At 38.7% G+C, this 25,077-nt stretch overlaps 1 protein-coding gene and 4 non-coding genes across 8 annotated transcripts in view; all 5 read right to left on the bottom strand.

Moving 5' to 3' along the window:
* Positions 1-24,740, bottom strand: part of LOC127422592 (autophagy-related protein 16-1-like) — a 24,752-nt gene extending 12 nt beyond the window's left edge. Inside the window, exons 1-20 of one of the 4 annotated variants that reach the window (XM_051666250.1) lie at positions 24,562-24,740; positions 23,444-23,555; positions 20,048-20,141; positions 18,198-18,303; positions 17,955-18,028; positions 15,922-16,173; positions 13,708-13,773; positions 12,367-12,453; positions 12,110-12,172; positions 10,757-10,801; positions 8,695-8,797; positions 8,116-8,221; positions 7,563-7,633; positions 5,979-6,050; positions 4,403-4,523; positions 2,591-2,696; positions 2,296-2,445; positions 2,089-2,136; positions 1,761-1,862; positions 1-678 (exon numbers count right to left, since the gene is read on the bottom strand). The exon at positions 1-678 is cut by the window's left edge and continues 12 nt beyond it. In XM_051666250.1, the coding sequence (XP_051522210.1) occupies positions 585-678; positions 1,761-1,862; positions 2,089-2,136; positions 2,296-2,445; positions 2,591-2,696; positions 4,403-4,523; positions 5,979-6,050; positions 7,563-7,633; positions 8,116-8,221; positions 8,695-8,797; positions 10,757-10,801; positions 12,110-12,172; positions 12,367-12,453; positions 13,708-13,773; positions 15,922-16,173; positions 17,955-18,028; positions 18,198-18,303; positions 20,048-20,141; positions 23,444-23,549 (1,866 nt within the window). In that variant the 5' untranslated portion in view covers positions 23,550-23,555; positions 24,562-24,740 and the 3' untranslated portion in view covers positions 1-584. The remainder of the gene's footprint in view (positions 679-1,760; positions 1,863-2,088; positions 2,137-2,295; positions 2,446-2,590; positions 2,697-4,402; positions 4,524-5,978; positions 6,051-7,562; positions 7,634-8,115; positions 8,222-8,694; positions 8,798-10,756; positions 10,802-12,109; positions 12,173-12,366; positions 12,454-13,707; positions 13,774-15,921; positions 16,174-17,954; positions 18,029-18,197; positions 18,304-20,047; positions 20,142-23,443; positions 23,556-24,561) is intronic. The other 3 variants (XM_051666251.1, XM_051666252.1, XM_051666253.1) reach the window with 3 other exon arrangements.
* On the bottom strand, positions 4,834-5,104 carry LOC127422676 (small Cajal body-specific RNA 6). The gene has a single exon (XR_007894210.1). It is a non-coding gene; the product is annotated as a small Cajal body-specific RNA 6 (non-coding RNA).
* On the bottom strand, positions 6,173-6,457 carry LOC127422678 (small Cajal body-specific RNA 6). Its single transcript, XR_007894212.1, has one exon. It is a non-coding gene; the product is annotated as a small Cajal body-specific RNA 6 (non-coding RNA).
* On the bottom strand, positions 7,780-8,060 carry LOC127422679 (small Cajal body-specific RNA 6). The gene has a single exon (XR_007894213.1). It is a non-coding gene; the product is annotated as a small Cajal body-specific RNA 6 (non-coding RNA).
* Positions 8,361-8,643, bottom strand: LOC127422677 (small Cajal body-specific RNA 6). Its single transcript, XR_007894211.1, has one exon. It is a non-coding gene; the product is annotated as a small Cajal body-specific RNA 6 (non-coding RNA).
* Positions 24,741-25,077: the final 337 nt, after the last annotated feature.

The following is a 25,077-nucleotide window of genomic DNA, read 5'->3' as shown; positions in this document are numbered from 1 at the left end:
AATATAAAATATCCATTTTTATATTATTCAAACAATACAAACAAGTCTGACTTACTTCTATTGTCTATGTAAAATTATGCAGTGAAAGTAAACGCTGACCAAGGCTAACATACTTCCTACCATCACTTCAACATGTTTTCCATGGAAGTAAAAAAGTCAAACAGGTTTGGAACTTTAGTAGGTTTGGAGTTAGTAAATTATTGCAGAACTTTTCCAGCAGTACATTCCAAACGCAAACACACTCATTATATAGCAGTGGTAAAATAAGTCCTAAGAGTTAAAGAACAACTAGAATAATTTCCGCATCTTCATCGTCTCACATCGAGTTTGTGCGAGACATCCAACAGTGCATGAAAGTTGATGTCAATATTTATGTATATAATATGAATACAGCTCGGTCCAATCAGAGGAAGGCAGCATGCATCCACACAGATCTCCAACCATATGGCATTATGGGTAGTTCAAGCGACCGGAGGTATGTGAGGGGTGGTGCTCACTTTCTGTTTTTATACAGTCCGTTTTGTGCAATCACAACAGTGCAATGCTCAGCCAATCACTGCAGAGGCAAGGAAGAGAGCGGCCAATCACATATCTGACCACAACACGGCCTTGCTGCCTTTCTCAACGCTGGCCACATACGCACCCGATGGAGACCAGGACACTGAGTTTATGGCAGAACTACAAAAAGGACAGAAAGACAGGAAGTTAGTTTACAAAAGCAAGATCATTTGTAGCTTGTGTAGTTGTAGGTTGTTGGTCAACTAGAAACGGTGGATATTTTCGGAATGGAATAGTACTCATGCTGTTTTGGCAGTATGCAGTATGTATACTGTGCACATTATGAATACACGGATGGCATACTACATTCTATGAAATAATGAGATCAAATATATAATGAGTCACTAATAAAAATACTGGATGATGCAAAATAGAGGACACCAGACCCTGAACTGACCTATCAAACCTTTAGGTTTCAGGTCAGTTTAACTTTGGGATCGGGTCTGTAATTAATAATTACTATAATATATATATATATATATATATATATATATATATATATATATATATATAACAAAGAACTACAAAATATTTTAGCCCATGTCCAATTCCCAATGTGCTCCAAGTCGTTGTGGTGGCGTAGTGAACGAATCTCAGTTGCCTCTGCGTCTGAGACCGTCAACACATACATCTTATCACGTAGCTTGTTGTGCGCGTTACCACGGAGACATAGCATGTGTGGAGGCCTACGCCATCCACCGCGGCATCTACGCACGACTCACCACGCGCCCCACCAAGAGCGAACCACATTATAGTGACCACGAGGAGGTTACCCCAAGTGACTCTACCCTCCCTAGCAACCGGGCCAATTTGGTTGCTTAGGAGAGCTGGCTGGAGTCACTCGGCACACCCAGGGATTCGAGCTCGCAACTCCAGGGGTGGTAGTCAGCGTCTTTACCACTGAGCTACCCAGACCCCAATATCATTATTTATTACTAAGATGATAACTGGAACAGCACTCGCTGAATGCAACATAGGGAGGTCATGTGACAACAATGTGGCATACTTCTGTTTGAAATGTTTATTGCTGGATACTCCATCCCGATTCATACACTACTAAAAAAAAAAAAAAAGTATGCACTACACTGTCTATATTTTGCAGAATGCAGTAAGCAGCACACTTGTATTCTATTCCATTATAGCAAGCGTGTGTGTGTGTGTGTGTGTGTGTGTGTGTGTGTGTGCGTGTGTGTACAGCTCACCTGTGACCCTTATCAAGAGTTTTCTCTAGTTTGCCTGTTAGAACGTTCCAAATGTACAGAGCACCGTCTGCAGATCCGGCTGCCACATAACTGCCATCAGGACTGAAAAAACACAACAAAAAAACACATTAGTGTACTAGGTACTACTTCATAAGTGTACTAGGAATCCATAAAAGCAGTCAAGAGAATTAGTCTAGTTTTACCACTATTTGATGATGAAATTAAAATACAATTAAGTATGTTTTTTGCAGCATTCATGAGAATGCAGGATGCATGTATTTGGCAATGGAGATATGCACACTTTTATTTCATCATTTCAGGTTCTTACCTAAAGGTTACCCTGGTAAAGTCAGAACCACACTTAAAACCTAGAGCACTGTAGGAAAGACGAGGAAGAGAAATATAAAAGTTATTCTGTGAAAGTCGAAATAGAAAACTACTCTAAATGTTTTTGAATTGTCATTAGTTGTGATGTAAGAATGACAGATGTAAACATATAATTAAAAAGTAAATCATCGAAAAATCCAAAGCGCACCTAAATGTTTGTCGCACTGCATTACTGCGCAGATCGATTATTTTCACGTGGTCATCACGTGAACAGGCCAGAAGATCTGTCCGGTCATGATTGAGGTCCAAAGATGTTACGCGTCCCAGCAACTCTAACTCGCATACGATACTCTCCGCTCTACACACACCCACAGGCACACCCACAGCTTAGTAATTAGGCCACTGAACTTTGACTTTGACTTTTATGTATTATTATAATAAAGTTCCAAATGTATCATTCACAACAGCAGAAATCTGCCTTCTCTGATGACATCGTGACTCACCTGATGTCCCAGAAACGGATTTTCTTATCAAAGTGTCCGCTCATCACACACTGCTCTGTGCAGACGATATCATTACAGCTGGATCCAGCAAACACCGTCTTCATGCCTGAGAGTGAGTTCGAGCTTTAATAGGATGATATTTTAAAACTGTAAAAAGCAACTGGGACTTTCCATGAATAGTGTAGAAATTAATGTCCCTTTCCTTGTTTTAAAGCAATAAAATCCATTATCTTCTGAGTGAAAACTACTAGAAATGTATCTCACATAAATTTAACATGAAAAGTAGCCAATTTAAATTAATAAAATATATGTTTTTACAAATATTGTACTGCTGTCTCAAACTCAACCATTCTGCCCTTTCACACAGAATTGTTGTAAGTTAACAAATATGGTTCTTTAATTTATGGGAGATACAAATTTATACAATTATAACTAACTACTTGGTCCCAAACTAGCTAGCTCCTACTGAGTGATCATTTTTTAACCCCGTTACTCAGTTTGGTGAATTTAGATATTTTTATTTCGTATTTAAAGCTTAATTTAGGCTACATCTTGTTACCAATTTCAGCACATTTTACATTATGTAATACGTTTATTGTTAGGTAGAAAGTGACACTAATTAGCATTTAAAACTACACTCAAAAATATCCCAAATTGTTTAATGGGTTGAAAACACTGAAATACTCCCCCCCCAAAAAAATAAAATAAATAAATACATAAAAAAAAAAAATAATAATAATAATAATAAATAATTCCAAAAGCTGAAATAATATTTCATTTGACCTACTGAGGTGGACAGAAAAATATTCTGATGGTTATAAGCAAAAAATTATAAATAAATAAATTTAAAAAAAATCTGATGTATTAAGCCGTTTAAAGCTTAATTTAGGCTAAATACTGTTACCAATTTTAGCATACTGTAAATTTTATTTTGTCATTTCATGCATATGAATGTTTATGTAATGTTTCTGCTAAAAAAAAAAAAAAAAGTGACTAATCAGGGTTTAAAACTAGATTCATAGATATCCCACATTTTAGTTACTAGGTTGGAAACAGTCTCATGTAAAAAAAAAAAAAAAAAATGATCCCCTTTTCTCCCCAATTTGGAATGCCCAATTCCCACTACTTAGTAGGTCCTCGTGGTGGTGCGGTTACTCACCTCAATCCGGGTGGCGGAGGACAAGTCTCAGTTGCCTCCGCTTCTGAGACCGTTAATCTGCGCATCTTATCACGTGACTCGTTGTGCATGACACCGCGGAGACTCACAGCATGTGGAGGCTCATGCTACTCTCCACGATCCACGCACAACTTACCACACACCCCATTGAGAGTGAGAACCACTAATCATGACCACGAGGTGGTTACCCCATGTGACTCCAGGAGTGGCAGTCAGCGTCAATACTCGCTGAGCTACCCAGGCCCCGCAATATATATATTTTAATAATACATATTACCCCATGTGACTCTACCCTCCCTAGCAACCAGACCAATTTGCTTGCTAAGGAGAAACCTGACTGGAGTCACTCAGCACACCCTGGATTCAAACTTGCGACTTCAGGGGTGATAGTCAGTGTCAATACTTGCTGAGCTCCCAGGCCCCCAAAGCTCATGTAAAATTAAACAAATAAAAAAAAAAAAAAACACTGAAATAATATTAGTTTGACCTCCTGAGGTGAGCAAAAACATTTTCTGAAGGTTAAAAGTAAAAGAACAAAAATTGACTTTTCATGTTTCCAGCCTTATTTTGTGCCCTATTGGTGGAGAGTGCTAATGAAGAGCAATGAAGGAAGGAAGTAGCTGCGAGTCTCTTACAGACTTTGCTGCGCAAGTCCCAGAGCTTTAGCGTTCTGTCGTAGCTGCCGGAGACAATTCGAGCATTGTCGAGGAGAAACCGAGCAGCCAAAACCTTCCCACTATGGCCTGTGAGCGTGTGCTGTGAAGGGAGAAATAAAACCCAAACAATTCAGATCTTCTGCAGCACAGAAAGTGTTTAACATGAGCCCGTTTAAGAACGAGCCACATTATAGCAACCACGAGGGGGTTACCCCACGTGACTCTACCCTTCCTAGCAACCGGGCCAATTTGGTTGCTTAGGAGACCTGGCTGGAGTCACTCAGCATGCCCTGGGATTCGAACTAGCGAACTCCAGGGGTGGTCGCCAGCGTCTTTAACACTGAGCTATCCAGGCCCCCGATCTGTGTAGTTTTGATAAGTCGTCAAGTTGCTGTATACAAACAGAATCAGGTCTCAGTATGATTTTTGAGATCAGTCGACCCTTCTCCTTCAGTCCCGCCCTCCTGTGTGTTGTGCTGATGTTGGACGCTGCTGTTTTGGGTCTCACTTAATTCTCTAAAAGACTCGTATTCAGCAGAATCGCCAATAATATCAGCTGCCACCTCAAACCAGCAATGCACAACTAGAGCATGCTGGGGAAAATTTGCAGGGGCTGCTGGGAGGGTTGGAGGGACTGTAAGGTGACTTGGACATCAGACCTTTTACATCACATCATTGACCTTATACCCATCAAATAAACAGCTCTAATGATTTTAAGAGAATGGTAGAACTAAAAACGTACAGATTTATGCAGAAATTTCACTCCTAACATTGTTAAAATGTTTAAATAAAAATAAATAGTTTCAGATGTGGATAAAAGACACCAAAACTTATCAATAATGAGCAAAACAACATGAACAAGAACAATAGGAGAGGACCGAGAGGTGAGCCTTGCGGTACACCTAATAACTTAACAATATCAGAAGTTCAATTCTCAACAAGAACTCAGGAAATTTGAATGTTTACAGCTATATTGGTCATTAAAGAAAGCTGTTTGAGCTTAAAACAGAACTATTAAAATAATTTTGTTTATACAAGTTAGAGGTCGACCGATATTGGATTTTGCCGATAACCATAACTAAGCTGATGGAGAAGTCTGATAACCAATTCATTATAGGCCGATAGTTTTTAAAGTCGATTCATTGAATGTTAAAAAAAATGTCTTAGACTTTTCTAAATGTGACGGGCACAGACACAGAGGCTACAAGAGTACAAAATGAATAAACTCCTGGATGTAGTTTATTGTGCAACCAATATTCCAATAATGATAATCGGGAAAAAGTAAAATTTGGTGCATAACGCGGGATGTTTAACTATGAACAAGCAAGAAACGCACTGAGGACTCTAATTTTGAGTCCACGAAAAAAACAAAAAAACAAAACGGCAACTATCTGTTGATTTTTGCCGATAACCGATAGTTCAAAAAGCAACTATCGACACTGGTAGTAGTAAAACCGATATATCTGTCGACCTCTTATATGCATAATGTGCATTACGTGTGCCACAAAACCTCATGTATCAACTGTATGTACATGTGATTCAGTGATATTCTCACCCGTAGTCTGTAGTCGTCAACAGTCCAAATTCTGCTTGCAAAATCGTTAGAGGCAGCCAACAGATATGACCCCTGCAAAACACAAACACACTGAATTTAGTTCTGCTTGAGTCAAAACAGTTCAAACCAATTCAAGTTCGCTGGGAATTTCTTAATTTTAAAAGCATCTTCATTGCTTTGAGCTTCATTTTAAAGGTCTCAGCTTGAAAACTTGAGATCACGGGCCAGTTTAATGTTCTCCTTGAGTCCCGCCCTCCTGTGTGTTGTGTTGATGTTGGACGCTGCTGTTTTGGGTCTCACTTAATTCTCTAAAAGACTCTTAATTCGGCAGAAACATCCATAATATCAGCTGCCACCTCAAACCAGCAATACACAACTCAACCAGGCTGGGAACATTTTAAAAAGGTGCTGCTGGGAGGGACAAAAAAGGGACTGGAAGGAGATGACGGCATCAGACCTTTTACATTACATCACTGACCTTTGAACTATATGCAAAAGAGATCAACAAATGAAGCAATGAAGGACTTTCAAAGACCTAAAAGTTTCTCTATTGCTTTCCTTCATGGTTTTCCAGGCTGTGCAGTAAACTAAACGATATTGGCAATTCACAAAACAAGGACAAGGCCTTTAATACTTTCAATAGGAAATACATCAACATAGGTAAGAAAAATACGCTTAGCATTTGTCAAAACATTTTCATGGTGTCGTTGAGAATAAATGTTCTCTTTTTTCAGTGGGTGTATATATTTAGTCAACATTAAATCAAATCTGACACTTTTTATTTTCTTAATTCATGTTCCTGGTCTTAATGTGCAAAAATAGTAGTGCTAAAAACATACAGATTTATGAAGACATTTCACTCCTAACATTTAATTACAATGTTTAAATAAACACAGATAGTTTCAGATGTGAAAAAAAAAACACATTTAAATTGATCAATAATGAACTAGACAAGGTGAACAAGAACAATAGGAGAGGACCGAGAAGTGAGCCTTGCGGTACACCTAATGACTTACAATATCAGAAGTTCAATTCTCAACAAGAACTCAGGAAATCTGAATGTTTACAGCTATATTTGTCTTTTAAGAAAGCTGTTCATGCTAAAAACAGAACTACAAAAATCATTGTGTCGACCGATATTAGATTTTGCTAATACAGATAACGAAGCTGGTGAATAAGTTTGATAATCATATTATGGGTCAATGGTTTATAAAATTGATTTATTAGTAGTGATGTTATTCCAAAGAAAATAATGTTTTATCACAGACCTTATTTTATTCACAAATCCAAAACTGCCATTTTAAAAAACCCATAGGAAAATCCAGAGGGAACCCATGGCGAATTAGCCTTCTGGGTTCGCCTGCTAATTGACGTCACGGCTGAACAGCTGTAGTCATACAGATTTTCAGATTCGATTCCAATTCATTGGGTATATTTCAATTAAAATGTCCATATTGCTCACATATGAAAGAAGTAAATTACACATTTTATTTTATCATTAGTTTTGGATCATTTTAACATTTTAATTATTGTGCAAAATCTCTATTTATATCCAGCTCTAGTGACTAATACAGAATAACATACCGCACTGTCAAACTCTATACTGGTGATTCCAGCATTACTGCCGGTCAGTGCTCCTTTGGGTTCACACCGCCCTGGACAAACAAACAAAAAGCTTTTAGAGAAACACACTCAGCCAAAACTAAACATCTACAAAGCATCTTTTTTTAAAGGAGGAAACACAGAAATTCTGCAGCTGCACAGTTGAGTTTCACAAGGTTTCCTCTTTGAAACGACTGAAGGTCTCAGCTTGAAAACTTGAAATCACGGGCCGGTTTTACGTTCTCTTTGAGTCCCGCCCTCCTGTGTGTTAAGGTGATGTTTGACACTGCTGTTCTGGGTCTCACTTGTACTTTAAAAGACTCTTAATTCAGCAGAGAGATCCATAATATCAGCTGCCACATCAAACCAGCAACGCACAACTACAGCATGCTGGGAAAACTCATGATGAGCTGCTGGGAGGGACGAAAAGGAACTGGAAAGAGATGATGGTGTCAGGCCTTTTACATCACATCAGTGACCTTAGACCCTTGACCATGATGAAAACTGTGGTTGATAATATACATACACACATTACCTGATATGACCTCCCAGAGTTTGACTCTGCGGTCCATTCCTCCTGTGGCGAGCAGACGAGATCCAGGACCAAACCTCACAGCGTTCACTTCTCCATCATGGGCGTCCTACACAAACAAATGTTCAACATAAGATTGTGAACATTATTGGAGTCTTTCTGTAAAATGAGACAATTAGTGCACCATATGTATATAAAGTGAGCTTTCAAATTCAGCCAAAATATGCAGTGGAGCTCAAGAGGTTAAAGGTCTCAGCTTGAAAACTTGAGATCACGGGCCGGTTTAATGTTCTCCTTGAGTCCCGCCCTCCTGTGTGTTGTGTTAATGTTGGACGCTGCTGATTTGGGTCTCACTAGTTCTTTAAAAGACTCTTAATTCAGCAAAAACATCCATAATATCAGCTGCCACCACAAACCAGCAATACACCACTAAAATATGCTGGGAAAAATAAAAAAAAGGGCTGCTGGGACGGACGAAAAGGGACTGGAAGGAGATGACGGCGTCAGACCTTTTACATTACATCACTGACCTTGTGGGCAAAAAATGAAATGAAATAGCATATAAAAGGAAATTATACTCACAAAGATGTGCAGGGCAGTTGAGGGAACCCGGATGTCAGTACACGCCGATGGCACTTCCGCGGTTTCAGGAGATGTCCTGAACGAGTTCACAGAACGGCGTCTTCTAATGGAAAGACGGGCTGTTTTGTACTCATTTTGAATGATTTTATTGTCTCACTTTAACAAACATGGATTCTTAGTAAAGAGGGGCATTCATGAACTAAAGCATTTATAATTGCACAATGTTACATGGCAATATTTTTAGATAAGCATATGACATTCTCTTCAAATCAAAATGTACTGCAGTAAATTTACACAGTCACAATCGCTATTTCACTGTTCGTGCACAAAAACACACACAAAGGTGGACAAGACAGATGATATTCATACTACATTTCTAAAAGTTATTCATATATAAATCACAGTTTTTTAATAAACCCCTTTCCTACCATGCAGCAGTGTTCTGCATAACTGTGATTGAGAGAAATAGAGCTGGGTATTGATACAGATTTTCAGATTTGATTTGACTCCGATTAACAAGTTCTCGATTCGGTTTGGATCCAATTTGAATAAATTCTGAATCATTTGGGCATATTTCAGTTATAAGGTCCATTTTGTTTACATATTAACTAAATTCTCTCTCTGCTTATGCTGTTAATTATACAGGGAACCTTCCAACTTGGTACATTATGAAAATATTAATTTTAAAAATGATCAACAACTCAAACTATGCATTTCAACAGCTATTTATTTTACCGATGTTATACAGTAGCAAGAAAAAAGTATGTGAACCTTCCTCCGTGATGTCCTGCCATGGACACCATGCCTGTTTAATGGTTTCTGTATAGTAGACTCATGAAGAGAGATGTTAACCAGTTCCAATGACTCCAAGTCTTTATCTGTCACTCTAGGGTTCATTTTTACCTCATTGATCATTCTGCGATGTGCCCGTTGAGTCATCTTGGCTGGACGGCCACTTCTAGTGAGAGTACCCACAGTACTAAATCATCTCCATTTATATATACACACACACACATACATATATATATATATACACACAAATACACACACACATATGTGTGTGTGTGTGTGTGTAAAATATATATATATATATTACACACACATACATATATACTATGTGTGTGTGTGTGTATATATATGTGTGTGTGTGTGTGTGTGTACACACACACACACACACACACACACACACACACACACACACACACACACACATTTCTACTAGAGCTGCCTATTTAACACCTTAATTATATTAAAAATAATGCATTAAAACAATTATTGCAATTACTGTATGGAGGAATTCAAGCTACCACCTGTTTTCAGCAGGGGGCAGTAAGCGAAACTCCAGCCGTATAGGTAACGTGCAGCTGTACATTTCGGACAGATTCATTCAGTTGCAACGTTGTAATCTGAACTGTAGGCCAATGATAGGCTTATGTTCTATAATATGCAAATAAACAATATATTGTCTTCTAAAGCCACTTTTTGTTTTGTCTCAATGATTTACTCATCTGCCACAATAGTTTAATGCATTTTAATTACATGAATTGTTACTTTTATAATATACATTAGATTTAAATAATTATAAATACAATCACTTATAATTACTTGATCATTATTTATAGAATGATTGTTATTCGAGGGACTTTCTCAGCAAATATTTATGTGCGATTAATTAATCGGTATATTATTTAATTAATTAGATAAAAAAATGCTAATAAATTAACAGCCCTAATTACTACCAGTTTATTTTTTCAACTGATATACTGACCAGCCCTAAAAGACATCCACATCTCACACACTAACAACTGCACACACAGAAATGGCAAGCCTTCTATTTCCATATTTCTATTCCATAAAGACTCCCTCATTCTTTTCAAAATCATGCACATACACACAAAATATAGGAACACGTTTATTACTCACAATCCCTTCCTCAGTCATTCCAAAATATAATCCTCTACCGGGAGTTAAGCATTTTTTGGGGGTTGATATTAGCAGTTTAAAACAGAGACACACTCATTTCACACACACAAACACATTCTGACACCACAGTGTGTATCACCTGGAGTCAGACGGGATGAAACCAGGTTGGACAGAATCAGACAAGCTGCAGACACAGAAAGATTGTAGAATGAGAGACACACACACACTCAGACACACACTGTTTTATTTTACTATTTTAGTGAGGACTCAGACTCAATTTTTTGCTGTTCCCTAACCAGGGATGATGCATGGATTTTAATATAAAATTATACAAATATATAAAAGTCCATACCAGATCATATTGAAATTGTTTTATGTACCAATATATCAACACATACGAATTAGAGGTCGAATTTTTCCCTTTTCTCTCCCAATTTGGAATGCCCAATTCCCAATGCGCTCTAAGTCCTCGTGGCCGCGTAGTGATTCGCCTCAGTCTGGGTGGCGGAGGACGAATCCCAGTTGCCTCCGCGTCTGAGACCGCCAACCCACGCATCTTATCACGTGGCTTGAGCGTGTTACCACGGAGACATAGGGCAACCACGCACAACTCACCACGCGCCCCACCGAGAACAAACCACATTATAGTGACCACGAGCAGGTTACCCCATGTGACTCTACCCTTCCTAGCAACCGGGCCAATTTGGTTGCCTAGAAAACCTAGCTGGAGTCACTCAGCACGCCCTGGATTCAAACTAGCGAACTCCAGGGGTGGTCGCCAGCATCTTTACCACTGAGCTACCCAGGCCCCTCTCCCTGCATGCTTGGAGAATGTGCAACAGTGCCGCATCTTCACTTTGAAGCATGCAGCGCATACAGACTATAGATTTTGGAAACTGAATTCAAGACATTTTAAGACTTCTTAAGGACCCGCGGGAACCCTGCTAACACCATTTGCATGTTGAATTAACAGGTTTATAAAGGTTTATACATCTGTAAGTTCAGCACATATGTGACGATGCTCTCTCACGGCGCAGGCTCACACTAAACTCAACTAGCGTTCAATGAGCTGATGAATCCAGAATGAGAGAGAGTGAGAGAGAGAGAGATGATATACTCGTGCAGATTCTGAAGTTACAGTTTTATACAAAGACCAGATTGATTGGATTGGTGTACCAATTCTTAGCTACATGTTGAACTGAATAAATGATGCATTATGAAGGTGAAACTTGTGGGAATTATAAAAATAGTGCGTAATCCAGCGGCAAATTTCAGGCCATGTAGATTCAAAGCAAAACATGATTTTACCATTTTTTGAGTATTTTAATAGCAATGTCTGACTCACACTTCGCTGTTCAATAAGTTTCACTATATTAGTGATGACATTTTGGGCCTCACAAGTATAGCAAAAGAATTCACATACACGCACAATCACACTTCGACACACACAGAATGAGGAAGAGGAAGATAAATAAAAAAGACTGTAACATACCCGAACATATTAGAGATGGAATCCAGCAGGCCGCCAGGAGGAAGAGCCTGAGACGAGCGCTTACTGAGACAGAAAACATTTGGATGAACTGTTACATTGCCAAAATGAGTGTTTTCACGTGACATTTGTGTGTGTGTGTGTGTGTGTGTGTGTGTGTGTGTGTGTGTGTGTGTGTGTGTGTGTGTGTGTGTGTGTGTGTGTGTGTGTGTGTGTGTGTGTGTGTGTGTGTGTGTGTGTGTGTGTGTGTACGTACGTACCTGGGTGTACGGCTGAGCGGTCTGCTTGGACACGTTTCACCCGTTCCCTTCCCAGCATCCTCTGAGAGAACCTCGATGTCATCATCTCTACACCAATCAGATCACAGCATTCAATGAGACCAAGTTTCCTACCAGGACTCGAGGTACCAAAATGCCACCAAAATTAAAAAATGTGGGGGCTAAAACTGCACCCATAGAACATTAATTGTAGTATATTGTAGTTGAATTAAAAGGATTCCACAAGGGGCCTGGGTAGCTCAGCGAGTATTGACGCTGACTACCACCCTTGGAGTCACGAGTTCGAATCCACGGCGTGCTGAGTGACTCCAGCCAGGTCTCTTAAGCAACCGAATTGGCCCGGTTGCTAGGGAGGGTAGAGTCACATGGGGTAACCACCTCGTGGTCGCTATAATATGGTTCTTGCTCTCGGTGGGGCGCGTGGTGAGTTGAGCGTGGTTGTCGTGGCGGATGGCGTGAAGCCTCCACACGCGCTATGTCTCCGTGGCAACGTGCTCAACAAGCCACGTGATAAGATGCGCGGATTGACGGTCTCAGACGCAGAGGAAACTGAGATTCGTCCTCCGCCACTCGGATTGAGGCAAGTCACTACGCCACCACGAGGACTTAGAGCGCATTGGGAATTGGGCATTCCAAATTGGGGAGGAAAAAAAAGGATTACACAATATATATTTTTATATGGTTACAAAACATCATAAATGGTCAAAGTAAAATAAAATTTCAGGGGGAAAATATCACGCCTAAACTGGAGGTCCACTGATATATCGGTTTTGCAGATGAATCGGTACCAATAGATGCTTTTTGGAACTATCGGTTATCAAGAAATATCAACAGCAAAAGTTTCAGATAGGTTTCTTGACAATTCCTGATTTTCCATGACTGTGGGAATACTGAATTAAATGCAATTTATGCTGGATAAAAACTCAAAGTTAGTTAGTTAGTTATTAAGTGATTTTACACCATGCCAGCTTCCAAGGCAAAAAACAAGTTAAAATATATTAAAAGGTAGAGTGATTAAAAAAACCTATATACGGTTATTAAAATGTATTTTCGATAAGAACTCTAAAATGGATTTAGGAGTTGACTTTGTTAAAAATCAACCTTCAAAAGTGTTTGCGGAGTAAAATAATCTCCTAAAAAAAATGAATCCAGTACAATCCAATAAAATACGTTTCAAAGATGGATTCTGGCATGCGATGCATAATGGTGGCTCTTCGTCTGATATTAAGAACATATGTGCGAGTCTGGAATGGGTGTAAATGATCTGATCCCAGCGATTACTGAAATTAAAGATGCGTAAAAGTCAAAGCAACTCAAACTTACGGGTCTATTGGAAGCGGTTCCTTCGCAGCATCCGCTAATTCCTTCTGAAGCTTCGCCTGTCTGCGTCTGCAATGACATCAGGTATGAAACACACATACTTTACCTTTGAGTTTACACATTTTTAACCTGTGCAGAAACACTCCGCCTGCTTCAAACAACCAATCACAGAGGGGGATTTCTAATGAGCTCATTTCTGCATGGAAGGTCAGGAAATGAGCCCACTTTCTTCTGCATGGAAGGTCAGAAACTGATGGGTGTCGACCCATTACACCCTTTGTTTTGTCTTAATGGCCGAGCAATTAAGTAGCAAAACTGAGAACGACTTTCAATTCACACACATCAGTCATTCACAACTCATTTATCTGAGTTGACAAACAACATGCATATGAACTTTATCACATCAGCATAAAAGTAATCCACACAACTCCAGTCGATCAATTAATGTCTTCTGAAGCAAACAGATTAGGCCTGGGCGATATGTACAAAATATTTGAGCGATTATCACCGTAACAAATATCGCGATATACGATTATATCGTAAACCCTTCTGCCGAGGGTGGGTGAATGTTTTTGCTTTATTGATTTTGCTTTAAAAATGTCATTCATTTATTGAAACACGGAAAACATAAGACATTTCTAAATTCAAACTGCACTTTAAACTAAACATTTACCGTCTCCGCAAGCATCCATCAACGACAACAGGTGGAAAATTACTAATAGCCTACAGATTAAGAACTAAAGACAATTATAAATGTAAAGACAATAATAATCATTATAAATAAGCCTAATACATTTCCTTGTGTTCCCAAAATGATGCTGCCAAATGTGTACTCTTATCGAATGTGTGTTTGTATTCCGTTCTGGTAATACAGTTAATGCTGCCTATAAAGACAATAAAATAGAAATTTGTTTCTTTAACACAAAGATATAGATTACTGAACCTGCAGAGTTGCGTTCACAATGCATTCCAACCGCGTGGAAATATAGCGAACTAAATTCATCAACTCGGTGATCATTTGCAGCATTCTCATAGACGACATTATACTTGCAAACAGTTTTCAGACAAATGAAACAGAGAAAACGAGTGAAAACTCTTTACATGCGCTTGTTCCACGAGACAGGCTGGTGCTGCATGCCTCTGAACAAACAGCGAATCAGACACGAGCATTGACGGCTTTTCTTTTGTCTGTTCTTAACAATATAATAAAGTGTGTTCCTTCAAGCGCGTGTCTTTGTGACTAACAGCATTTCTTGTCACGTGTCACTCGGAGACGTCTTACAGGTCACCCGCCTGTTGCGATTAGGTGAGCAAAATTACCCGTGCATGAAACACATTTAGACGAGGAGCTTGTGAACTGGATTCAGGCTCGTTGCATTTTGCGGGTGCTAGTTTCACACCCTGGCCACTGTTTCCCGATATTGTCGATCATCGTCTGTTTTTGGGTGTCGCAATCGGCATCGAGATATTTGCAAGACATCGTCGATATCCGATAACATCGTCCTATCGCCCCGCCCTAAAACAGATAAGTTCGTGTAAGAAACAAATCGATAATTAAAACGTTTTTAACTTCATATCTTTGCTTTGGTCCAGCGCTGGATTCGCTGTTTGAAATGATCTAACTCTCGCGTGACGTTCGTTCCTCTGTTGTAAACATCACGCGACAGCTCCGTGATGCGTCAACTGCTAGCAGGAAGCATTTTTGAAAACTTAGTAAATTTTTACTTAGCAATTTATTTATTTGACACATACCTATCGATTTGCTTCAGAAGACGTTAACTGATCGACTGGAGTCGTGTGGATTACTTTTATGCTGCCTAAATATGACTTTTGGACCGTCAAACAGCCAGAAGCATCACGGCACCCGTTCGCTTTCATTGTATGGACAAACAGAGCTGAAATGTGCTTTTAAAAATCTTCATTTCGGCTCTGCTGAAGAAGGAAAGACATACACATCTGGGATAGCTTAAAGGAGAGTAAATCATGAGAGAATTTTCATTTGTGGGTGAACTAATCCTTTAAAGAGTGTGGATAAAACAACATAACAAAAGACACAAACGTAAATAAATATATGCACATAGCAACCAATTTCTAATTTAAAAATGCTTTTTAAAAACGTGGATGTTTGGAGCCTCTCTAATTTCCATAGTGCTCCATAACTGTTCACTCATAACTGACAAAACTGTATGGATTTGTATACGTGTATATGACTCTCACCTGGAGTCTTTCTCGTTCTCAGCGTTGAGTTTGTTGGCCTCCTGGGCTTTTTCCGTCATCCAGCGAGTCACCAGCTCCTGATTGTCCTCTGTGGTTCTCCGTAGTTTCTCCTCAAGTGCGCCGAACGTGATCTGCAGGGCATCATACTCGTCTCGCAATGTCTGATTGGCTCGTTCCAGATCAGCAAGAGAGTTACGGAGCTCACGATACTCTCCCTCCAGATGAGAGATCTGCTGCTGGTACTCCAACATCCTGTAACACACACACGTTACTGAGCTATCTAAATGGGGACATACTTATATTGTAATGTACCAGTATTAATTATTAACCTCTTCAACTCTGGTGGATTTTTGGGCTGCGGCCTGCAGTTTTTCCACACTCAAATTTAAAAGCTCACCATTACACATATTGTGGACTAATTGCCAAAAAAATTGGTCTCAATTTTTTTTAGGAACACCCCCAAATAAAATAAAAAATACTACAATTATTCATAAATAATATTGTATATTGTTTTTTTTTTTGTTGTTGTTGTTCTAAATTTGTAAGCATGTAATTCTGGTTCTGTTCACTCCATCTCCCTCCAAAAAGTATTATTTTATTTCACTAGACTGCAGCAAGTATTAGAAAAGAAGACATTTTTCCTCCACCACCGTACACCACAGAATGCCAATTCTGAAATGTAGGTGGCGCTCTAGCACATTTTAGCCCTCGCAGATGTGCTCGTCCATAGACATTGTCTAATTTTCAGTTGCACCACTCTCAATGCTTCATTGAATATCTCGGCCTCTGAGTGGACTAGAGGGTCAATCTAGGTGTCATTAGAAAGCTGAGATCCTCCCCTTTGCGAAGATATATGAAGATATTGTATCATCGATAGTCGAGAACATATATTTTTTAAGCATGATTTTCCAGGGGCCTGGGTAGCTCAGCAAATAAAGACGCCGACTACCACACCTGGAGTCGCAAGTGACTCCAGCCAGGTCTCCTAAGCAACCAATTGGCCCGGTTGCTAGGGTGGGTAGAGTCACGTTGGGGTAACCTCCTCGTGGTCACTCTAATGTGGTTCACTCTCGATGGGGCGCGTGGCGAGTTGTGAGTGGATGCCGCGTAGAAAAGCATAAGCCTCAACACGCGCTACATCTCCATGGTAACGCGCTCACCAAGACACGTGATAAGATGCACGGATTGACGGTCTCAGACAAGGAGGCAACTGAGATTCGTCCTACGCCATCCAGATTGAGGCGAGTCACTACGCCACCATGAGGACTTAGAGCGCATTGGGATTTGGTATGCCATATTGGGGAGAAAATAAAAAGCATGCTTTTCCTGCTGGACCGCATATTTTATTCTGGACATCTAAGAAATAAAATTGGATTATTCACACAAGCAAGCTCACAGACAAGTAAAAATTTATAATTTTTTAAAAAACTGCCTAAAAGTAAAAGCCGCTATTTGGGGCTTACAGCAGCAGTGATCGGCACACAAAAGAGACGTTTGTATTTGATGTCTTACAAATATCCTATTTCACTTTGGGATTCTTTTGAAAATCTTTCGAACTGTGGTATTCGGGCAACAAAATAAACTTTACAGTCGCATTCCTGAGAATGAGAGCTTTAATTTGATATATGACTTGTCTATTTAAGTGCTATTTTAAAGATTTTTATATTAATATTTCTACCACATGACCTCTAGGTGGCACTGATTTGCAACGTGATTGTTTTATGTTATTTTAAAATAAAAAATATTTTATGTGATAAATGCAGAAGTCATGGATTTTCACTTACATTATCTCTGAAAAGTTCAGATTCTCAGCTTTCAAATTATACCACATATGCCTGACTTATGTATTCGGAGACTTGAACATTTTAAGCATAAACTTTTTTCGCGACACTGTGCACCCTTTTGGACCCGCCGGCAAGTCCGCAGAGTTGAAGAAGTCGAACCCTGGAGCGTGACATCATATCCTGTTGAGGTTCTGTCAGATTTACCAATTCTGAGGACACAGTTGTTCCTAACAGACATTTAAAACTCACTTGGCTTCATTGCTCTGGATTTCTTTGTCTTTCTGTTGAATCTGGTTGTTTAGTTCAATTACACTTTGTGCCAGCTGGAAAGAAACATATATCTGATTTTAGTTATCATTCTCCAACAGACTGATGTTCATTAAAGCACTACAGAGTGAAGGATTAAGACAGTTTGAAGTCTGTTTTATCAGTATAGGTAGAGGGTATGGTGTATATACAGTCACACAGATAAACAGTGTGTAGCATTTTCACCTCTCCTCGTTTCTTGTGTAGTTCTGTGAGTTCCTCTTGATGTTTAATTCTCATCTGTGCCATCTCCTGCTGCAGAGCGTCACTGCGACCGCCGTCAACACCCGGACTACACACAAACATTTACATTTATATTCTGTCTGATTAATATGCACATGTGTGCACTTAACATGCAAGAGCAGTGTTCCTGCAATATATATATTATATCCCCTTTTCTCCCAATTTGGAACGCCCAATTCCCACTACTTAGTAGGTCCTCGTGGTGGTGCGGTTACTCACCACAATCCGGGTGGCGGAGGACAAGTCTCAGTTGCCTCCGCTTCTGAGACCGTCAATCCGCGCATTTTATCACGTGACTCGTTGTGCATGACACCGCGGAGACTCACAGCATGTGGAGGCTCATGCTACTCTCCGTGATTCACGCACAACTCACCACACACCCCATTGAGAGCGAGAACCACTAATCACGACCACGAGGAGGTTACCCCATGTGACTCGAGGAGTGGCAGTCAGCGTCAATACTCGCTGAGCTACCCAGGCCCCGCAATATATATTTTTTAATCAAACTGTTATTTATGTCTAAATAATATAATGTATGTTTGAATAAATCTCCCAATTCTTTCAAATAATGTCGGAGAATTGTTTTTAGTAGGAATGTCCCGATACTGGTATCAGAATCAGGTCCGACACTGTCCCCATGTACTCCGGTAAAATATGAAGTACAAATGTCATTACGTAAACATTCAGCGCATAAATTCAAATCTCGTTATGTCCTAGTGTGATTATTAAACCGCAAAGGCTGGGATTTAATGAGATAAATATATAGCTTGCATCTGCTGCGCACTTCAAATATGAGTTCTTGTGAATGTGTGGAGCCAGTGCCGTGCTGACATAAAGACACAAAGTGCTCATACATTTTTTAGAGCTCCTTGACTCATACACGGAAAACACCATCATGAGCATTTAGCGCTGTGTTTGTAGCAGATGACAGTGAGCAGAGCACTAATTCACTTTGTAGTGCACAGCACATACAGACTACATATTTAATTAAATAGCAGCCTTTTGTGGTTTAATAATCACAATTGGGTCATGCAGCAACCTGCTTTTCTGTAGGTGAGAAGCTACCAACAAAAACACACAGAAATGGAAAGAGCTTCAAAATAAAAGCTTCTGCCAAAATAAAAGCTCAATTTAAATAGAAAAAAGACAAAAAATATATCACTACTGTATAGTTATGTAATATTCACTGTAATACCACTACTACTAATAATAATAATTATAATAATAAATCAATAGTAATTGAATTAAATTTAAGCAATATCTCACATATGTGCTGCTCTGTTACGCAGCACTTTATTTGACAAAAATAACACCAATGTTGTTTTGAGGTTCTGTATAAAACCACTTCATTTGATAAAAATAATACAATATATATGCTGAAAATTGTTATACTTTCATTTGATTATATTAATTGATTTAGTCACCATTTTGAAATAAACTGTTGATATGCAAGTCAGAAAAAAAAAAAAAAAAAAAAAAAACAGGCATCTGTATCGGCAGATTTCTGCGAAAAGGAAGTAGCAATACTCTTACTCGTTCTCAAAAATTTGGTATCAGGACATCCCTAGTTTTAAGCCAGCCATCCTTTAATCTTGGCAATAGAAACATAAAAATTATATTATTAAAAAGCTGAGACCTTCGCTTTTTCTGTAGTGCATAAATCTCAAAATGTGATTCTGGGTCAATGCGATTCACAATGGAGCAGGTCACATATATTTCTTATTATAGATATAGAGCTGTACATGGAGTAGTTAAAGTCAGAAGTGATGTGGTGAAAGTGTTTCCTGGAGCACCTCAGGTCGTGTCTGTTCTGTTGCTCATATTTCTCTGTGTGCAGACGTTCAGAGAGAACAGCCTGAAAATCTGACCTCTCCAACAGTCTGTTATCTAAAGAGAGAGAGAGAGAGAGAGAGAGAGAAATTTGTGTAGTTCACAATGCATTTTCCATCAGAGAGAAACAGATTATTAGCGGAAAATAATGTGGGACTGGACTTTATTTAAAGTCATGGTGGCCATTAGTAGAAGTAGACAATATATCGTTTTTACCGATTAATCGGTGCCGATAGTTGCTTTTTGGAACTATCCGTAAAAATCTCTGCAGATTTTTTATTTTTTTTATTCCTCATCAATAAACCTCATCTGTTGAAATGTGTGTGTGTGTGTATATATTATATATATATATATATATATATATATAAAAAACTCTTCATCTGCTGAATATGTAGGCCAGTGGTTCACAACCCTGTTCCTGGAGGCCCCCCAACACTACACATTTTGGATATCTCCCTAATCAATCACACCTGATTCAACTCATTAGCCCATTAGTAGAGACTCCACGACCTGAATTAGGAGTGTCAGATAAGGGAAGTATACAAAATCTGCAGTGTTGGGAACCACTGATATAGGCTATAAAAGGTTTCATTTGGTAAATACTTGCATATAGAGCATTGTATCTGAGCCAAGTCCCCTGTGTATTTTGAGCTTGTTTTAAGTCCCACGTTACGCACGAAAATCGTACCTTTTTTGGTTATTATTGGGATTATTTTGGTTGCACAAATTCCTTTTGGGATTTTATTAATTAAGGACACTTCGTGCCTCAATGTCTCTGTCCTTTAAAGTAAGGAAAGACTAATAAATGTTTCATCATTCTATAAATCGATTTTTAAAAAATGATTGTCTGATTAATCGGCAATTGGCCTTTTCCACCAGCACGGTTATCGGTAAAACCCACTTTCATCTGACCTCTAAAAATTAGCATAAACTATATTAGCAGTTTAACATTTAGCTATGGTTAAATTTAGACAAAAAAAATACATCTTCCTTCCTGCAATTTAATTGTATGCCATACCGTCAAACATGATTTTAAAAATTATTATATTAAGATTTATGAAATTGAATTTAGCAAAACTAAAACTAATAATTTGTAATGATTTCTGGACAGGTTAACAGTTCAGATATGCATTTGACTCAGTAATTGGTTGCTTTTGTAATTTAGTTTGATTGTCAACAATTCCTGCTGCAGTTATTTGTGTTTTTTTCCAGTACTGTCTATTTTCTGCTACAGTACACTGTAAACCATATTTAGTACATTAAAAATAAAACACATTATTAGTAGTAGTCTAAAACGCATTGTAGGCTTAATGTTGTGCAGCAACAGGGGTCTGGGTAGCTCAGTGGTAAAATACGCTGGTGTGCTGAGTGACTCCAGCCAGGTCTCCTAAGCAACCAAATTGGCCCGGTTGCTACGGAGGGTAGAGTCACATGGGGTAACCTCCTCGTGGTCGCTATAACGTGGTTCGTTCTCGGTGGGGCGCGTGGTGAGTTGAGCGTGGTTGCCGTGGTGGATGGCGTGAAGCCTCCACACGCGCTATGTTTCCGTGGCAACGCGCTCAACAAGCCACGTGATAAGATGCGTGGGTTGACGGTCTCAGATGCGGAGGCAACTGGGATTCGTCCTCCGTCACCCGGACTGAGGTGAATCACTACGCGACCACGAGGACTTAAAAGCACACTGGGCAGCAATACATACATGCATGCACGCACAAACAGTTGGCCCAACATAACGTTTGAATATGAGCACTTAAATCCATTTGCTGTATTTGTGAGTGTGACAGAAATCACAATCATATGACCAAAACTGAACAAGTGCTTTGAAATTTGCAGACAAATCAGAAGTGTCCGTTTTGAGAATTTATAAAAATATAATAATTGCACTGAACATATTATTGCAATCAGTAAAAACATCAAACTCAAACAGCCATGTGTCATATGTTGTTGGAAAGCTCTCAAACAGTAGAATACTACAAGCCTCTTTTACTCGCAGACAACAATATAGTGAATAATAGCGAAGTATATGTCTTTGACAATTATGCTGGTGTTGCTTTTATGCTTCGTTTTTGCTTATAACCATGAAAAATAAATGGAACATAAAATATCACATATCATTACTTAGAGGCGATTATCTTTCAAACAAGCCAACACACAAGGTAATCGGATGCATAGATCATTAGATAATCCACATGAAGCACAATGTTACATATGGGCACCAGGAGATGGCGCCAAATACATGACACAGACTCAATGATGACTCAAATGACACAGAGTGAAACTCATTCTGTAAAATCTCATTACTAAAATCATGTCTGCATGCTGTGCAAACCTGTAGTCATTGATGTGTTTGCATGTGTAATTAGTTATGTTCAATTATGTTTTATTTGTTTGGAGAGGCTTTTGGACACTTATTTTGATAAATTATTTTTGTAATGCTATAACTTTTTATTGCTTTGCCGTATCAGCACAACATTTTTCTCAGATACAGTTGACATAATTGGGAACAAAAAAGCAGTTTTTCAGAGACACTTTATTTAACACCCAGAGATATATTTAATGTCAAATCAGACAAATAGGCTGAGAGTCTCAGAATGTATCATCTATATCATTAAAAAATGTCAAGTTTTCTTAAAAATGATACCAAATACTTGACCCTCTTTTTTTTCCTTGAGTTATAAGCCTTACATTTTGGGTATTCCACTGAAACAGGAAATATACTTAATTTCACTTTCACTTAAATTCACTTAATTTAATCTCTGCAAATTCCATGATGATGCTCGCGGAGATGGTGTTTCAGGTGTGAACTGTTTCCTGCCTAAGCCAGCACTTTCTTGGGAAAGGTTCAGGCTCCGACATGAATGTGTGCCGCTGCACTTGCGACACACGTGTGTTGCCTTTGCAGTGGAGTGGCTGTTGAATGTTAAAGGAGGAAGTCACAATTTAGAGAGTTATTTTATCACGTCCAGTTTATATGAAGCTGTGTAAATGTAGCCAATTCTGTCTTAATTGAACTGATTTGGATTTTGGAAAAGTTCTGAAAAAACAAACAAACAAAAAAACAGACTTTACATTCATGCCATATTGTGAATGAGAAGATGTCAACAGTGTGACAACTTGGTATACCGTGAAGCCATTGTGTCCCAGCAAGAATAAAGAGCCAATTTTGATTCTTGACCGTTTTACGGATGGTTTGCATGTTTATCACTGATTGTTTACATGCACAGATTATCATCCAACTGAACAGTTTATGGTGTTTACATAAAGGTTTATATTTCAGATTGAGCTATCAGTCTGATAATTGGGTTTATATGATATCTTAGGTAGTGAATAGGCTAGGTAGTGATGCACACATGTCTTACATTGGTGTATAATCTCTTCAAAGGCCTGACGCTGAACTCGGTCTCTCTGTTTTAGCTGCTCGATAACGCATCGTTTCCACAAACACTCGACTCCACGACCCGCCATCACCTCCTGCACACACACACACACACACACACAGTTAACAATATCTCAGAGACACTTGAGTTTCAGTTGACACCATTAATAATCCAGTGAACCAATTTCCTAAAGCAAATACAATTAACTTGGAGCATTTCTTAAAATCGAGGGCAAAGAAAAGAGGAACAACTCTCGAGGAGGAACTGTGTCCAGATCAAACACAAGAAACCAAAACATGTCTGCTCATAGTTTGAAACTGAAATTACTCCAATAATCACACCGATTACAGATCACTGCAATAAACAATGTGTGTGAAATGTGCACCATGCTGAGAGAGACTGAAAATAAGGTAACACTTTATAACTTTATGTACAATGACATCCCATGCATAGAAATGTTGTGAACTTCATACCTTTATATTTGAAAACAATACTGATTAAATTAAGCACCATGTTTCATTAATGAAAGCTATTATGAGTGTTACCCAAAATAAATAACATCAACATATTTCAGCTCTAAAACAACACTTAGGGAGAGATTTATAAAATACACAGAGTTTATATGAATCAAATGATCAGATTTCTAACACATGATGAGTAATAATAATCAATTGTAATAATGACATCATGTATATGCGACAGCAGGAGAAAAAAAAATCAATAATAATCATCAATTACACAGGGTTTATGAAGCAGATTAAGAGATCTGCGAAGTCACTGCAGATGCACGAGTTTAATGATGCTGAATCACATGTGTGTCATCTGTATAAATATCTTCAGCACAAGACATGTTCTGAAACAACTTTAAATGTAAAATATAAACAATAACTGAAGAATAAATACACAGACGTGATGAGACTTCGATTTAACCTGATCTACTGTTACAACACCTTGTAAAAAATACACTATATAAAACCAAGAAGGTCTAATCCAATTATAAATATTCGCATTATTAATAAATGTGATTGTTTGTTGTGATAGTAATTTGGTTTATCTCTGCGCTTGACTTTCACTTTCGATAAACAACATGTTTACATTACCTCACAGCGCCTATAAACGCGAATCCACTGGCTTCAGAGTGACTCTTCTTAATGATAAATGTAATTGATCCCATTAATGAGAGCCGAAAAGGTCGAATGAGATTTCATCGGGCCGGTTTTATGCTAACCCACTCCTGAATGAAGGAGCACGGACGCCATTTCGGCTCAACACACATCAATTTCCTGCTGCGCCGTCGCCCGAATTATACGTCACGAAAACGTGTTTCCCTCCTCCTGTCCTTTTCTTGCTTGAAGAGAGACCGCTAAGTCATTCAAAATGGTAAAATTACAAACTATATATATATATATATATAAAACAAGCAAAAAAGTTTATATACGTAAGTTTCTCTGTTAAAGCATTCAGATCAATTGCAAAATACAGTAAACATTTTCTCCTGTTCCCTTTAAAGCTAAAGTATGTCATTTCGGCGCCACCAAACGGAACTGCACAAATAAACTGTTATCAAAACAGCTTTCCGAATATATATATATATATATATATATATATATATATAT

The sequence above is a fragment of the Myxocyprinus asiaticus genome, chromosome 31 (assembly GCF_019703515.2).
Source record: "Myxocyprinus asiaticus isolate MX2 ecotype Aquarium Trade chromosome 31, UBuf_Myxa_2, whole genome shotgun sequence".
Taxonomy (NCBI): domain Eukaryota; kingdom Metazoa; phylum Chordata; class Actinopteri; order Cypriniformes; family Catostomidae; genus Myxocyprinus; species Myxocyprinus asiaticus.
Note: the sequence above shows the minus strand (reverse complement) of the source record. Positions and strands in the feature narration are given on the sequence as shown.